This window comes from Ursus maritimus, unplaced genomic scaffold (genome assembly GCF_017311325.1).
Source record: "Ursus maritimus isolate PB19 unplaced genomic scaffold, ASM1731132v1 scaffold_24, whole genome shotgun sequence".
NCBI classification, from domain to species: Eukaryota; Metazoa; Chordata; class Mammalia; order Carnivora; family Ursidae; genus Ursus; species Ursus maritimus.
In genome coordinates this window covers 6,295,049-6,310,279 of record NW_024424897.1, presented here as the reverse complement: position 1 = coordinate 6,310,279, position 15,231 = coordinate 6,295,049, and the positions used below count along the sequence as shown (strand labels likewise).

At 57.7% G+C, this 15,231-nt stretch overlaps 1 protein-coding gene across 3 annotated transcripts; it reads left to right on the top strand.

Annotated features, from left to right (window-relative positions):
* Positions 1–327: 327 nt before the first annotated feature.
* SLC16A5 (solute carrier family 16 member 5) lies at positions 328–15,048 on the top strand. 3 transcript variants are annotated; one of them, XM_008693743.2, is made up of 6 exons: positions 1,643–1,778; positions 3,953–4,130; positions 4,384–4,619; positions 7,742–7,885; positions 11,567–12,376; positions 13,437–15,048. In XM_008693743.2, the coding sequence occupies exons 3-6, from the start codon at positions 4,421–4,423 to the stop codon at positions 13,685–13,687; spliced, it is 1,404 nt and encodes a 467-aa protein (XP_008691965.1). In that variant the 5' UTR covers positions 1,643–1,778; positions 3,953–4,130; positions 4,384–4,420; the 3' UTR covers positions 13,688–15,048. The 3 variants fall into 3 exon arrangements, with proteins under 3 accessions (XP_040496184.1, XP_008691965.1, XP_008691966.1); XM_008693744.2 differs by having other exon boundaries at positions 1,644–1,778; positions 4,074–4,130; XM_040640250.1 differs by lacking the exons at positions 3,953–4,130; positions 4,384–4,619 and adding an exon at positions 328–451 and having other exon boundaries at positions 1,594–1,778.
* Positions 15,049–15,231: the final 183 nt, after the last annotated feature.

Genomic DNA, 15,231 nt, shown 5'->3' with positions numbered 1-15,231 from the left:
GGCTAAAGCCGACAAAGAACGGACTCCAGCTGGGAGGTAGAGCCCCTTAATCACATGCTTTCTCCCTCCCACTCTGGGAGCCCTAGCACTCGGAGGGAGCAGGAAAAATTACATGATAATCATATGCAAATGTTTCGCGGGGCCGGCGTCTGGAGCCCGGCGGGCTGCAGGACGGTGCAAGCCCTTCAGAGCCCCGGACCGGGCTGGGATTAGGGGAGCAGGCCCTGGCCACGCCCCGCCGCGCGCTCCCACCCCGAGACCAGGCCTCCTTTCCCCCCGAGCCCGCGCCGCGGAGGTGGGCCCGCCCCCCGGCGCCCTGCGGCCCGCCCCCCGAGGGCGCGGCTCTCCGCCGATCGGCGGCGTCCTGCCTCTTCCATCGCTTGCGGGCCGGGCCGCAGGAAGCCGCGCTCGGCGGGCGTGGAGCCGCCCCACCGCCGGGCCGCGCGAGCCGGTGAGCGGGCTCCCCGGGCCTCCCCACTGTCTGTTAGGTGCCCTCCCGCCGGGGTCCCCGTCAGCGCCGTCGCGGACCCGCCTCTCCGTGGACCTCCCGGGCCCCTTCCCGCCCGTGACGGGCTCCGGGTTGAGGATCCAGGAAAGTCTTGTCCCATTCCTGAGCTGCCCCAGCCTGGCCCGGCTGGGGACCCCCACGCCTGAGGGGTTCTCCCGAGCCACTCCCACCCTCCAGGGCCTGGGGAGTGGGGGAGGCACGGGCACCACGCAAGGCCTGGCTTGAAATCCCCACGCAGGCGCCGCCTGGGCGTCCCAGAAGCCCCACCCAGGGAAGAGCCGTCCTGGGAGGGTGGGAAAGTAGCCTGACCCGGGACCGCAGGGACGGGGCCAAGCTGGGAACAGGTCATGAAGTCCCCGTTGCCTATCCCATCCCCCTTCCAGGCTGAGGTCAGACGGCCCCTGAGGGAATGTGGGGGCAAGTTTGGAGACAAAGGAGGAGGGTGACTTGTCCCAGCTCCGGAGGTCTGGAACACCCTGTTCCTTCCTCAGCCCCTGCCAAGGGTAGGGGTTTGAGGGCTTGTCCCTCCCAAGCGCAAGCTGGTTCTGGCAGCTCTCCTACCACTGCCTACCACATGGGGTCTGGGAAGGGAGGGGGTGCCACCGCCACCCTGTGTCCCGGGCCCTGCCTGACATGGGGTCTGGGAAGGGAGGGGGTCTCCAGGGCCTGCTCTGGAGCTGGGTGCCTCCTTTGCCTCTCGCCATGGGAGAGGAGGCATCCCCTCCACTCCGCACACCACAACCCTGTGTGAGAGCATTCGCTCCATCCTGGGACTATCCCTGCAAGCTTAGACGGGCAGAGAAGGGATACTGAGGGCCTGCTGAGGGCTCTGTCATCAGATGGGAAGCCCTAAAAACAAACCAAGGGATGTGTGCCATGTTTGAAGGACAAGAAATGCCATTTGACCTTGTGCCCTGCCCACAAAGCCAGCTTCCTGCCACCTGGGGATGAAGGCAGTCACTCTGACTCTGGGCTGGGGTCCCTGAGGGCGGAGGTGGGCAGCTCCTGTGGACGGCTTCCAGTCCCTGGAAGTGAGAGCGAAGTGTCTCCAGCTGCCTTTCCTCCTTGCCACAACCACGTACCAGGCAGTGATGATGATTCATGGTGCCCAGTACAAAGGAAAGACCACTTCCCTTCTGGGGCAGAGCTGGAGCCAGAGCCCCCGGCCCCATCTCTTCTCTGCTCTGCTTGAGTCTTCTGGAATGGACCTGCCTGCCAGGAAGCCAGGTCACCCTTGGTCCTGGTCTTGCCTGCCCCCTGGGGAACACAGGTGGGTCACATTAATATTCTTTTGTGCCCACCCAAGGCCTGGTGGGGATGTGTGACGAGGTCCCTGCTTGTAGAGTAGGGGGTGGGGGGAGAATGGACAACAATGATAAACGAGAGAATGGTCCACTCCAATGTGGTGTGAAAAGTATAACGGAAGAGAGAAATAGAGGAAGGGGACCTGGGGTGGGGGTCAGGGGAGCTTTCCAGGAGTGCTGTCAGGGCTGAATCTTGAAGGACCAACAGGATTCTCTCTGGCTAGGATTTTGGAACCTTGGCAGCCTAGTTCATGAGGAAGGACCAGCTTGCTGGAGGAGGGGGATGGAGGACCCACCAGAGAAGAAAGCTGTTTGTGACATAGGAGTCGCTGGGGGTCTGGGAGGGGACACCCCCTTGTGGAAGGCAGAGTCTTCAGGGGAACTCCCAGAAGGAGTCCAGGGGAGGCAGGGCTCCCAATGGGCAAAGAGCAGAGGTGCTTAGGGTTTCCTGGGCTCTGACTGTCGTGGGAGGCCTGGAGGAAGGAGAGACTGGGAAAAGTCAGCTCCACTGAAAGATTCAGACAGAAGGTGGGTGCAGAGTGAAGGTCAGAATCCTGGACAAAGTCCCCAGAGGGCTACCTGGAGAAGTGGCTGCTGAGAAGGGCACTAAGATGCTTGCGGGGGAGGGGTGGAAAATGAGGCCTCTCTATAAAGAGGCAGAATGAGCATGAACGAGAAGGGACCAGAGCTGGGGAAGGGGGGCGGCGGACCTGGGCCCGTGTCTCCTCTGTCATCCACCTCCTCCCGGGTACTCTGAAGGGAAACCATCAGGGTCCCAGGGCTTGGAAGTGAGAGGGGTAGGGCAGCAGTGAAGGGGAGGGCACAAGGAAGGGAAGCCAGTGGAGGAAGGCTGCTGGCCCTTCCGGGAGGAAGAGGGAAAAGCAGCAGGTCAGGGAAGACTGACCTGCTCTGGAGAGGGTGTGGAGGGGACATTCAGGCCAACACAGAGAGGATCAGATTGCACTGGTGGCCTTTCCATTTGCTGCAGGAACTGTATCTGAGGTTTGCCTGAGCCTGGAACTGGGCCAGGAGGATTGGGGCTGAGGGATCTCTGGGGCCAGTATCACAAGCAGGAGCCAGGATGGCAGGACGTGCTTGCAGCACACACTCACACACACAAACACACACACACACACACACACACACACACACACACACGCACTCTGCTGCTGGGCTGGATGGGCCGCTCACCTTGGCAGGGCTCCTGGGGGTCCTCTGGGGAGGGAGGAGGTTTGGTGCCCAGAGAAGAGATTGGAGCGCCAGAAGGAGGCACTTTAGGGTGGATCCCATTTAGGTGCTGTTTTAAAGCTCCTGGGCCTAGCGGGGAAGGTGTGGAGTGCAGGGTGTGGCAGGAAGATGGTGTTGCATATTTCTGATAGTTTCCTGAGTTTCCTTGGATCTTCCCAGGACCTGGGGCTAAGAGGAGGGAGGGTGCGGGAACTGTAGCTGCAAGGATCTGTCGCCTTCTCTGAGGCAAAGGCTGCCGGAGCCGAGTGCTGGTGGGGTCGGAGGGCCACAGAGGACCAGGGAGCAGGTGGAGAGCCGGGACAGAGGGGACTGGGCAAGGGTTCCGCATTTGGGGAGGGGCCTTGGGACTTTGAGGCCTGATTCTGGCAGCTTCTGTGAGGGGGAGCAGCCTGGATGGTGGCAAGAAACTGAGATAGGGCTGAGCCGAAGATGGGTGTGCATGTGTATCTGCATGGTGTGTGACCCTGTGTGCATGCGTGTGTCTGCGTATAAGTCTGTGTACTTGTGTGGTTCTGTGTCTGTCTGTCCGTGCAGTATGTGGGTATGTGTTTGTGTGTGTCTTTGTGAGTGTGTATCTTGGCATAGGCCCATTTGTGACTGTGTGGGGGGGGGTTGCCCAGAGAAGCCCTGACAGGTGGTAGGTCATTACTGAGCATCGCTGTAGAACTTGACTGTGCCATGAGCTCCCTGTGAGAGGAGTGAGTTCAGAGAGCCTTTGGATGAGATCCAGGCCTTTTCCTGAGAGCTGCTTGTTTGGTGGCCGGGGAAGGCTATGCTGTGTACACTCCTTAACGACGCCCAGCCCCCGCTTGCTCACCTGGGAGGTCTCTGCAGCACTGACAGTGGACGCTGCTGTTAAGGCGACATTGCGAAAGTCTGTGTGTGTGTGCAGGAAGCCTGCTTGTGGATGTTTGAAAATGCATCCGTGCGTGCCTGTGGGGGCACTGGAACTACACCGGCTCCAGAGATCTGTGCCGTTCTGCAAGCAGTTATTGAATGTTTGCTGTGTGCAGGAGGGAGCCCCAAGGCTGGCCCAGGAAGTGCCACCTGCTGACTGACCACCAAATGTTGTAAGTCTAGAAAGAACTCCACCCATCTGCCTTGTCCCACTGATGGCTCACCTGCCTGCCCCTCCTGCCAGGGTGGCCCTGGGAAGTGGGTGAAAGGAAATGCCAAGGCCAACGCATTTGCCTCTGGCCACCTCCCAGGGGGCGGTACACTCTGTAAAACCTGGTGCTGGGGCAAGAGGAAGGGATGGTTTCAGCCACCCAGGAAAGTGGCAAGTGAACTGGGGTTGGCAGCTCCATTCTGTCCCCTCCGCAGGTGGCCCAGGCAGTGGTAGCGGCATTCGCGGCAGAGGATGTCCCGGGACCTGGAGCGTGCAGAGGGCTGCTGGGCCTGGGTAGTGCTGCTGGCTTCCCTGGTAACCCAGGGCCTCACTCTGGGCTTCCCCACGTGCACTGGCATCTTCTTCACTGAACTGCAGCACGAGTTCCAGGCCAGCAACAGTGAGACCTCATGGTTCCCCTCCATCTTGACAGCCATGCTCCACGCTGGGGGTGAGCAGCCTGGGGAGGGGCCGAGGGAGGGTTGAGAAAGAGCCCGGGCGTGAGGGGCGTGAGGGAGGAAGCCGAGGAAACCACAATCTCCCTGGCCTCCCGGATCTCTCTGTCTGAGGCCCCGGGCTTTGTCTCATGGGGTGAATTCCTAAGATGTCACCTGATGTCAGCAGGGCCAGGCCCCCTGGCTGGAATCCTGCAGGGGCGGGCTGTGCTGAACTGGGCTGGGCTGGGCAGGTCTGGACCGGGCTGGGAATGGGGACAGGGTATGGAGGTACCAAGGTGCAAAGCCAGACCTCTCAGTGGCTGGAGGCCACGGGAGGATCGATACAGACTAGGAGTGCCAGGCACTCAGCTCAGACTTGAGGAAGAGCTGCTTGGGTGATCTCTCTGAACCTCAGTTTCTTCTTCTGCAATATGGAGGTAACACCCAACACCCTACCCACCTCCTACATGGGATCATAGGGAGGATCCCATGAGTCACCAACAAGTAGTATTTGGAGAACCTCGTCTGGGGCTTCGGGATGGGGAAGGGGGCTTGAGGAAGACATGAGGGGCAAGATGGGGTCAGGGCAAGAGCCCCATCTCTCACCAGGAAGCAGAAGGGTTGTTGCAAGGGCTGGGGAGTGAAGGCAGCCCCCCCCCCATTTCCTGCTTGGCTCTTCCAAGAATGTGACCCTTTCACCCTGACCCCAGTGAAGAGGGAACTCCAGGGCTGGCTGGGCGACTCCTGCAATAGACTTGGGCTCCGGGGCCTGCCCCTGGCTTCTGAGAGCTCCTCAGGGAGATGCCATAGACAGTGACCTGCAAGTTGGGGGGGGGGTGCCCTCTGGTCAGTGGGAGGCAGATCTCATGGCCCACAGGGCTCTCCCCTTGGGCGTGTTCACTTCCCTCAGCTGACTCCATCTCCCTATGTACCTCCTGCCACTCCCTCCACCGGGCACAGGCAGCCTGCGTGTTATTCCAGGTCCTTCCCTCCAATTGGGAGAGAGGTCAGACTGGGAGAGATGGCGTCACTGAGATGACCCATGAGCCTGCCACCTGGGGAGGACTCAGGGCCCTGGGAGAGGCTGGCGCTGGGCCAGACCGTGTGACCTTTTCACCTGCAAGGTTAGGGCAGAAGTGGGAATCTCAGGCATGTCCTTCCGTGCAGTCAGAAAGGGGTCTGCACCAGGGCCTGGGAAACAGGCATCCAGTGGGGACCCCCCACTCCACAACCAGCTTTAGACTCACCACCCCCTAGCGGGCATGCCAGCAGCTCAGTTGGCCTGGGATTCCCGTCTATCTGTCTGTCTGTCTGTCTCACATGCACACACACCTTTAGCCCATGCTCATTCAGAGTATAAGAGGAATTTTATTTTTATTTTATTTTTTTTTAAGATTTTATTTGTCAGAGAGAGAGCACAAGCAGGGGGAGCGGCAGGCAGAGGGAGAAGCAGGCTCCCCACTGAGCAGGGAGCCCGATAAGGGACTTGGGGATCATGACCTGAGCCAAAGGCAGACGCTTGACCAACTGTATCACCCAGACATCCCCAGAAAAATTTCAAACTTGAAATTTTTTTTTTAAAGATTTTATTTATTTGACAGAGATAGAGACAGCCAGCGAGAGAGGGAACACAAGCAGGGGGAGTGGGAGAGGAAGAAGCAGGCTCATAGCGGAGGAGCCTGATGTGGGGCTCGATCCCACAAGGCTGGGATCACGCCCTGAGCCGAAGGCAGACGCTTAACCGCTGTGCCACCCAGGCGCCCCTCAAACTTGAAATTATCCTCGATCCCAAGCTCTCCCAGCCCCCACACATCTTAGAGATGAAGAAAGCAAGCACAAAGTACAAGGCACGTTCAGGGTTGCAGAGTGAGTTCAGGGCAGAAGCAGTACCCCGCAGAGGAAACACCCTGCCTCCCAGTGCCCTCAGCTATCTAAGGTAAGCTGGCGCAGGGCCCAGCCCCCGCCCCCAACGCCGTGACTTGGGGCTTTCCCCAATGTCGCCTCTCCGAAGTCAGGCCAAAGTTTGGGGTGGGGAAGATGGAAGATGTGTGGGGCAGTGGTCGTGTTCACTGCAGTCTGGCCTCTCCCTCTGTAGCTGCCTCTGCTTGATTATCTCAGTGTGGGCTGCCTACTTCCTCTGTCCCTCCCATACTCACACTGGCTCACACCCACACATGCCCTCTCCACCCCAAACACGCACACACGCTGCGCATGCATTCACACACACTCACACACATTTTCTCTCTCTGTCTTTCCCTGTCCGTTTGGCTGTGCCCTGGGAGAATAACTGTAGAAATTCCATTCTGTGTACTTGGGGGCAGGGCACCTGGTGAATGGGGCCCTGTGAGACGTGGAGAAGCAGCCAGCCAGGACTGGCTCGTTGCTGCTCTGGGTCTGGACTGGTGGGGAAGCAGCTCAAGGTGGGGATGGGGTGGAGGAGAACAGGCCCTTCTCCACCAGAAGCCAGACGTCTGGGTGCAAGACTTTCTGTTGGCTGGAAGTGATGGGGGAGGAGAGAAAGCATCCCACCCAGTTTTCTCCTTTTCTCCAGAGGCCAATGCAAGGGGGTGTGGGGGTGGCCCAGGGCCCCAGGCTGCCCACTCTAGACAGGTTGGAGGCTAGTGGGAGGGCTGTAGCCATTCCTTTTCAGAATGGGAAGCAGGCAGGGGCAGTAGGTGCTCACTGGTTTTGATGCCCTGGGACCCTCATCCACCGAGACAGACCCCAGCAAGGGGCATCTACCCAGGTCATGAGCCAATCCTGTTTTACCTGGATGGAATCAGCCTCAGCTCAGTGTAGTGAAGGGCCTCAGTCTGTCGCTCTGGGGGTCCTTGTTGGGGGTCAGATTGCACATTTGCAGGACCTCCCCTTGCAGCTGGTCAGATGTCACCCAGTGTGACCTCCTGTAGGGGAGGTGCAGAGAGGGACTGGGTTTGCCCTGCCCATAGCCAGCCTGTGGCCGGGTGGCAGTCAAAATCTACGCCTATGGGCCCCAGGGCCCTGCCTACCCGGCTAGTTCTGGTTGGAACTCCCCCCCCACCGAAGCCCACTATCTCCCTCCCTCTAGTCCTCCTCATTCACCTGTCACCTGCTGGCTGCCTCCTCACCCCTGCACCTCCCTGCCTCCTCCCCACAGGACCCCTGTGCAGCATCCTGGTGGGACGCTTTGGCTGCAGAGTGACGGTGATGCTGGGGGGCGCACTGGCCAGCCTGGGCATGGTGGCCAGCTCCTTCTGCCGCACCCTGAGCCAGCTCTACCTCACAGCAGGATTCATCACAGGTGACCGTCTTCCCATTTCGAGAATTTCTGGGTGCCTACCAAAAAGTGCCAGACATAAGTGCAGGCGGCATGCCTAATCTCCTGGGGCTGCTTATAGTCACACGAGGGGGAGGGACAGTGAATCCATACATGAGAAGGATTGTTTCTGATCGTGACAAGCACGTGAGAAGGCAGGACAGCTCATGCGAGGGTGTCCTGGCTGGGGGCGGGGGTGGGCAGAGATTAAACAAGCAAAGAGGTAAAATATCTAGAACACCCCAGGTAGAAGATAAAGCAAGGGGGGGGAGGTTGCTGCTCTTCGACGGGGCAGTCAGGGAAGGCCTTGCAGGGAAGGTGACATTTGGGCAGAAAGCTGGTAGAGGTGAGGGAGTCTGCTGACAGCCTCTCAGGGAAAGAGCATTCCAGGCAACAGGTACAGCAAGTGCAAAGGCCCGGAAGGGCCCAAGGGGCAGTGAAGGGCACGAGCAAAGGAGGGTGGAGGCTGGAACGGGAGTAGTGCCTGAAAGGCTTAGTAGTGAGATGGGAGGCCATCTGAGAGATCCGGGCAGTGGGATGAGTGATGTCCGATGACGTCACTGCTGTTTGTAAAGCATCACTCTGGCTGCTATGTTGAACATAGGTGCACTGGGGGGGTTAAGTTAGAGCAGAACAGGTAAGGGTGTGGTCATAACCCAGACAGGAGGTGGCCATACCTCCAACCACGGTGGTATGACGGAGGTAGTGAGGAGTGGTCAGTTCAGGACAGCGTGGGAGGTACAGAGAAGAAGAGTCAAAGATGACCCAAGGTTCCAGGAGCCTAGAAGGGTGACACCATGGTTTTTGCCCCAAACCACTGGAAGGATGAAGTAGCCTTTAACTATAGTGGGGAACCTAGGGGAGGAGCAGATTGGTGGGCAGTTGGGAAGCTCAGACATGGAAACATCCAGTCTGCTGTTCGGGGACAGGCCCTGGGCTGCAGCGGGCACTTGGGGATCATGACAGGGCTGGCATTCTAGTATTGAGATGAGGTATCATTCTGCTGTCACTGAGGGAACAAGGGTGGTGGCTGAGGAGGCCTGAAGACTGGGCCCTGCGATGTCCAGCAGTCTGGGTGGGAAGAGGGGACACAAACAGGAGGAGACCCAGGAGAGTGAGGTTTCTTGAGAAAGTGAGGAGAGAGTGAGGGCTGTGTCAGGCTGCTGGTGGATCAGAAGGAGGGGACCAGCCTCGATCTCTGGATTTGGCAATGTAAAGGTTGCTGACCTTGATGAGAGTGAGTCTGGACCAAGGGTGAGGTCTGATTGCAACAGGTTCAAGAGCAAAGAGGAAGACAGGAGTTGGAGACAGCAGGGATAAACAGTATTTCCAGAAAATTTCGATGAAGGGGAGCAAAGAAACAGGCCAGTACCCAGAAGAGGATCGAGAGAAGGTTTTTTTTTTTCTTGTTTTAAACGGCTTTTAACTTCACAAAACATTATGAGCATCATTCTGTGCAATAGGGTAAAACTCTCCGGCTGATAGAATCTTACAGACTGAGTCAAAATACAACATTCAAGGACGCCTGGCTGGCTCAGTCGGTAGAGCATGTGACTCTTGATCTCAGGGTCATGAGTTCAAGCCCCACATTAGGCGCAGAGCCAACTTAAAATAAAAACAAACACACGAAAACCCCCACCCACATTCAGTTAGGCGCTGGTAACAGGAGACCCACAAGAAACATGTAACACCAAAGGGTTTACAGGGAAAGGCCCTGTGAACACGTGTAAGTTTAGAAAGCCGGTAGGTCTTGCTATGAACTTGAGGGAGAACATCAGGACTCAAGGCATAGGGCCAAAGTCCTCATGATGCCGGTCGCGGTGAGGAGGGTCAGTGCTAACTGCCCGCAGACCACGAGGGGATTGCTTTTCCCTCTGCTGCCTCACCTGCTCTCGCCCTTGCCTATGGCTCTCCGAGCCTCTGACGCGCGTCCCACCTGTACTGCAGGATGGAACCTCCTGCGGAGGCACAGGCATCCACCAGCTTCCAAAGGGGGGGCCAAGGGCTCGCCTTTATTAGCACCTTGCTCCTTTTCCTCCTTTCCTGCATTTTCCTGGTTGACATTTTGTCCTGCCTGTCCCTCTTCGGACGCCATTGCTCCTGCGCCTCTCCTTGTGGTCTCCTCCTCCTCCCGAGATCACAGCAGCGAGAATGAACCCCCGAGACGCTTCCACCTGGACACCTGCTCCCCCTCTGCCTCCTTCTCTCTGGGGTCGCCCCTGGCCCACAGACCCTCGGGGCCACTGGGAGCAGGTACCAAGAAGGGAGTGGGAGCAAGCCATGGCTGCATCTCTGTTTTGTTTTTCTGTTTGCTTTTTTTAAAGATTTATTTATTTATTTATTTGAGAGAGAGAGAGAACGAGCAGGGGGAAGAAGCAGAGGGAGATGGAAAGGGAGAAGCAGACTACCCACTGAGCAGAGAGCCCAATCTTGGGGCTTGATCCTAGGACCCTGAAATCATGACCTGAACCAAAGTCAGATGCTTAACCAACTGGGCCACCCAGGCACTCTTTGTGTTGTTTTTAAGGGGAGAAATAACAACAAAGGAGAATGATCTGGCAAAGAGGAGAAAGGGGGTGGAGCAGGAGAGGGAAATTGCTGGAGGGATACACCTTTGAGTAGACAAGATGAAGGGTATAAGTAGAGGGCTGGCCTTGGCTGGCAGTAGGGACAGACAGTCCAATGTTACAGATGGAAGGCAGGTGGTCAGCTAGGGGTGAGGAGGGGGGAGTAGTGGGGGTGCATAGAGAAGGACTGGTGGTCATCCAGGAAGGTGGGAGAGAAAAGGGACGGTGGCATCACAGGTGGTCTGAGAGCCCGCATGAGGCTCGTGGTCATGGTGTGGCCGTGAGCTTTCTTTCCCAACATGGTCAGCTGTGTGGGGCAGGCACGGAGTGGGTGGGGTGCAGCATCTGAGCTGAGCCAGGAGAGAAGAGTCTAGGGGAAGGATATTCTGGGCAGTGGGAACCACAACTGGAAATGTCCAGCGGGGGGGGGGGGGGGGCAGCTTGGTGTCCAGAGGAAGAGAAAGAAGCTGATGTGGCTCAATCATGGTGAGTGACAGGGAGAATGGCCTGAGATGGCACCCAAGAGATGCCCAGGGGCCAGACCGTGCAGAGCCTTCCAGGGCATAGTAAATACTGTGGCATTTTTTCTAGATGTAATGGGAAGTCTTTGAAAGGTGTTAAGCAGGGAAGAGACTTACCCCAATTCAGGTTTTTATTTTATGTATGTATGTATGTATGTATTAAGATTTTATTTCTTTATTTGAGAGAGAGAGTGAGCACAAGCTGGGGGAAGGGGCAGAGGGGGAGCAAACTCCCCGCTGAGCACGGAGCCCGACTCGGGACTCTATCCCTGGACCCTGAGATCATGACCTGAGCTGAAGGCAGACCCTTAACTGACTGAGCCACCCAGGCGCCCCCCAATTTAGGTTTTTAAAGATCACCCTGGTGCTGTGCAAAGGGGAACAGGTGTGCCCCTGGCAGCCTTGGAGGGCAGAGCTGATGCTTCTGAGGAAGTGGCGATCTTCAGTCCCTGGGGACCTGGAGGTGGGTCTGGGCTAGAACAGGAGGGCAGACACGGAGCATGACCCCGTGACCCCTCTCCGGGTTCGGGTGGGAGGCGATGAACACCCTTGAGCCAGTCTCCTCCCTCCCACCACAGGCCTGGGCATGTGCTTCAGCTTCCAGTCGAGCATCACCGTGCTAGGCTTCTACTTCTCCCGCCATCGGGCGCTGGCCAATGCGCTGGCTTCGGTGGGCGTCTCCCTGGGCATCACACTCTGGCCACTGCTCTCCCGCTACCTCCTGGAGGACCTGGGCTGGAGGGGCACCTTCCTTGTCTTCGGCGGAGTTTTTCTCCACTGCTGTGTCTGTGGAGCCATCCTGAGGCCCGTGGCCACCAGCACGGCCCCTGAGACCACGGAAGGCCCCCCTCCACCTTCCAAGACATCTGCTCCCGGCTGCGTGGCAGCGTGTGGTCGGGCCATCCAGCGCCACCTGGCCTTTGATATCCTGCGGCACAACGCGGGCTACCGCGTGTATACGCTGGGTGTTATGTGGATGATCCTGGGTTTCCCGCTGCCGCACGTCTTCCTGGTGCCCTACGCCATGTGGCATGGGGTGGACGAACACAGGGCAGCCCTGCTCATCTCCATCATTGGCTTCAGCAACATCTTCCTGCGGCCCATGGCTGGGCTGGTGGCAGGCCGGCGGGACTTCGCTGGCCACCGGAAGTATCTGTTCAGCCTGGCAGCCCTGCTCAATGGCCTCACCAACCTGGTGTGCGCTGCGTCGGCCGACTTCCGGGTGCTGGTGGGCTACTGCTTGGCATACAGCGTGTCCATGAGTGGCATCGGAGCCCTCCTCTTCCAGGTCCTCATGGACATTGTCCCCATGGATCGGTTCTCTAGCGCCCTGGGCCTCTTCACCATCCTGGAGAGCATCTCCATCCTCATCTCGCCGCCTCTGGCTGGTGAGGCCCGGGGAGGGAGGGCGGCCAGGGTATGAACACTTAAAAGTCAGGATTTTTGTACCAGACTTGCCTGAGTCCTTCATCTTCCTCTCTGTACCTCTGCTTTCTTATCAGCAAAGTGAGGACAATAATAGAGTCTACCCCGTCTACCCCGCAGACTTGTTGTGAGGACCACAGTTATATAGCCGAGAGCTTAGCAAAAAGCCTGGCACAGAGCAGAAAACTATGCACATGTTTGCCGTAGTTAACATCCTGGCTGTCCCACTTCCTGCCTGTGGGACCCAGGCAAGTCATTTTCCTTCTCTGAGCCACAGTGTCATCTGCAAAATGCAGACAAGAACACCTGCCTTAACCATTGGTTCTCCTGTGCCCGTCGCTGGTGGGCATGGCCGAACACAGAGGCCCAGTCCCCACCTCTCAGGGCTGACCTTCTATTGGTGGGAGAGTCAGGAGTTAAAGCAGAGACACGTTTGTGCTCAGTGTGGTGATCTGTGCTGGGGCGGGGGGGACAAACAGATGTGGGAGTAGAGACCCCTATAAGCAGACTTGCCAGGCAGCCAAGAGTGTGACATTCAAAGTAACGGAAGGTATGTGAAGCCCTTGATGCTGGAGGGAAGTCAGCACATGGCCGCGGTTAGTGCAGTCCGCCGATGACAATGGGGACTCTTCCCAAGTGTGTCATCGTAAGTCTCAGTTTCCAATGGAGTTCATCAAGCCAACAAGTGGGGAGAGAGCTATGGGAGGACGTATGGGAGGGCCCAGGTGTAGCTGAGCAGATACCCAGACTACTGGCGCTTGGGTGTTTGGCTTCCTGCCACCAGGGTAAGGGAGACATGCCCTGAGGTGCCCTTCTGTCCCCTGGAGAGCAGGCTTAGTGTTTCCCCTTCTCCTTTGATTCACCAAATCTCTATTGAGTGTCTCCTAGGTGCCAGCCACAGTGGCTTGTACTGGGGATACAGCAGAGCCCAAAATAAAACCCCTGCTCTCGGAGAGAACGCAAGTTAGTGGGAGGGAGGCTGGTAGCCATGGACAGTGGCCTGACTTGTTCTCTGTTCCCCAGGGCTCCTCCTGGACACCACCGACAACAACTTTAGCTACGTTTTCTACATGTCAAGCTTCTTCCTCATATCAGCTGCCCTCTTCATGGGTGGCAGCTTCTGTGTCCTGCAGAAGAAGGAGAGGCCAGGCAAGCGGGCCGAGACAGAAGGAGCCATCACGGAGGCCGCCTCAGAGCAGGGCCTCATGGTGGAGGACTCACGTGGTTCCAAGAAACGGCTGAACACCGAGGTCATGTATGTGACCAGCGTCTGAGCCCTGAGGTCAGTGAGTGACCACCGCCGCAGCCCAGGAATGTGATCTCCAGCTGCTAGGGCTGGGGTGAGGAGCTGGCCAGGAAACCTGGAGCAAAAAGCCATCCAGGCTCTGCACGCAGGGACTCAGCCAGGAGCAGAGACCTTGGAGGTTGGCCTCCAAAGACTCAGGGTTCCTTCCAACCAGCAGAATCCAGGAGCGGGTCCTCCTGACTTTTTCTTTGGGGTACCAGCATACGTGGAGCCCAGGAAAGTGAGTCTAAACCCTGCTTGGGTCTGTCACAGTCGGCTCGGCTCCGCTGGCCACCCAGTACTGCTGCTGCCACTCAATACACTGGACCCTCCAGTCTAGCCTGGGTGTCTCCGATGTCCTTTCTTTGTCCTCCAGCCTCCAGACAGTTCCAAAGAGTTCACCCCTCCTCGAAGGCCCTCTGCCCCCTTTCTTCCCAAGGGCCCCAGCCCTTGCCCTTAGGGCAGCACCCAGCACAGGATGCTGAGCCCCATGCTGACTGGAAGCTTGGGAAAAAGAACCTCATGAAACAATGAGCTGTGACCAGCCGTGGTGGAGGGCCAGGCTGAGGGGTTGGCGTGGACACAGGACACGGACAGATTAAAGGTTGGGTAGAAGACCCATCCTGGTGTCTGAGCAAAGAACTGGAGGGGAGCCCTTGGCTTCAGTCCTAGAATCAGTGAAGTCTGAGGGGTCCCTGCATGCAGCAGGGCCGGCTCTAAGGTCTCCCTCCCTCCCGTGCCCCCACCTTCTATCTTGGTCATGAAGCTGAGTGCTGGGGTGGGGAGAAGCCTGACATTTGAGTGAGCAGGGGAGCGGAAGGATTGCTAGGCGGGGCGCGAGACCTCTGGAAAAATAGAGCTGCTTTTGCAACAGAAGCCTTTCACTCCCTCTCCTGCCCCCTCTCCCTACTGTGTCAGAGGTGTCCACCCTGGGGTAAGTAGCTGGCTGGGCCAGCTGCCAGCCTACCTCTGCTCCCCGTGGGGCTATGCCTGTGGTGTGGAGGTCAGTGCTCCCCACACACATACTGTTTTTTACTGGAACTGGTTCCTGAGGTCATCCCTGGGGGCTGGCTGTCATCAGTCCAAGCTTGTCCCAGCACGGTACCACCTGAGGGCAATGGAAAAACAGAGTTTGTTTAAATTACACACAAAAACGTTCCCGCAGCAGGTTATAAACCCTGTGAACTAATGAAGCTGGAAAACAGGCCTTGAGTAAGTCCCTCTCCTCCTTCAGTTCTCCCTGCTCAGCAGGGGCTGCTGTAACCCAAGGCCTCATTTGTTGATTCAGGCTCAACCAGGCTCCAAAAGGAAAGCCTTATCAGGAAAATAAATTTTATTTTCATGACCTGACTCCAGTCTTCCTTCTCTTGCCCAGCTGGGATGAGTAAGCATCCTTGGGGAAGTACGGTCTTCTCCAGGACCCTGCCACGAGTGCCCCCTTATGGTCAAAGAAAGTAGTGCAGAGGTGAAGCAAAGGGCCCTGAGCTGGGTTAGACCGGAGTTCATGTTTGGCTCTGGCACAATTTGCTGTGT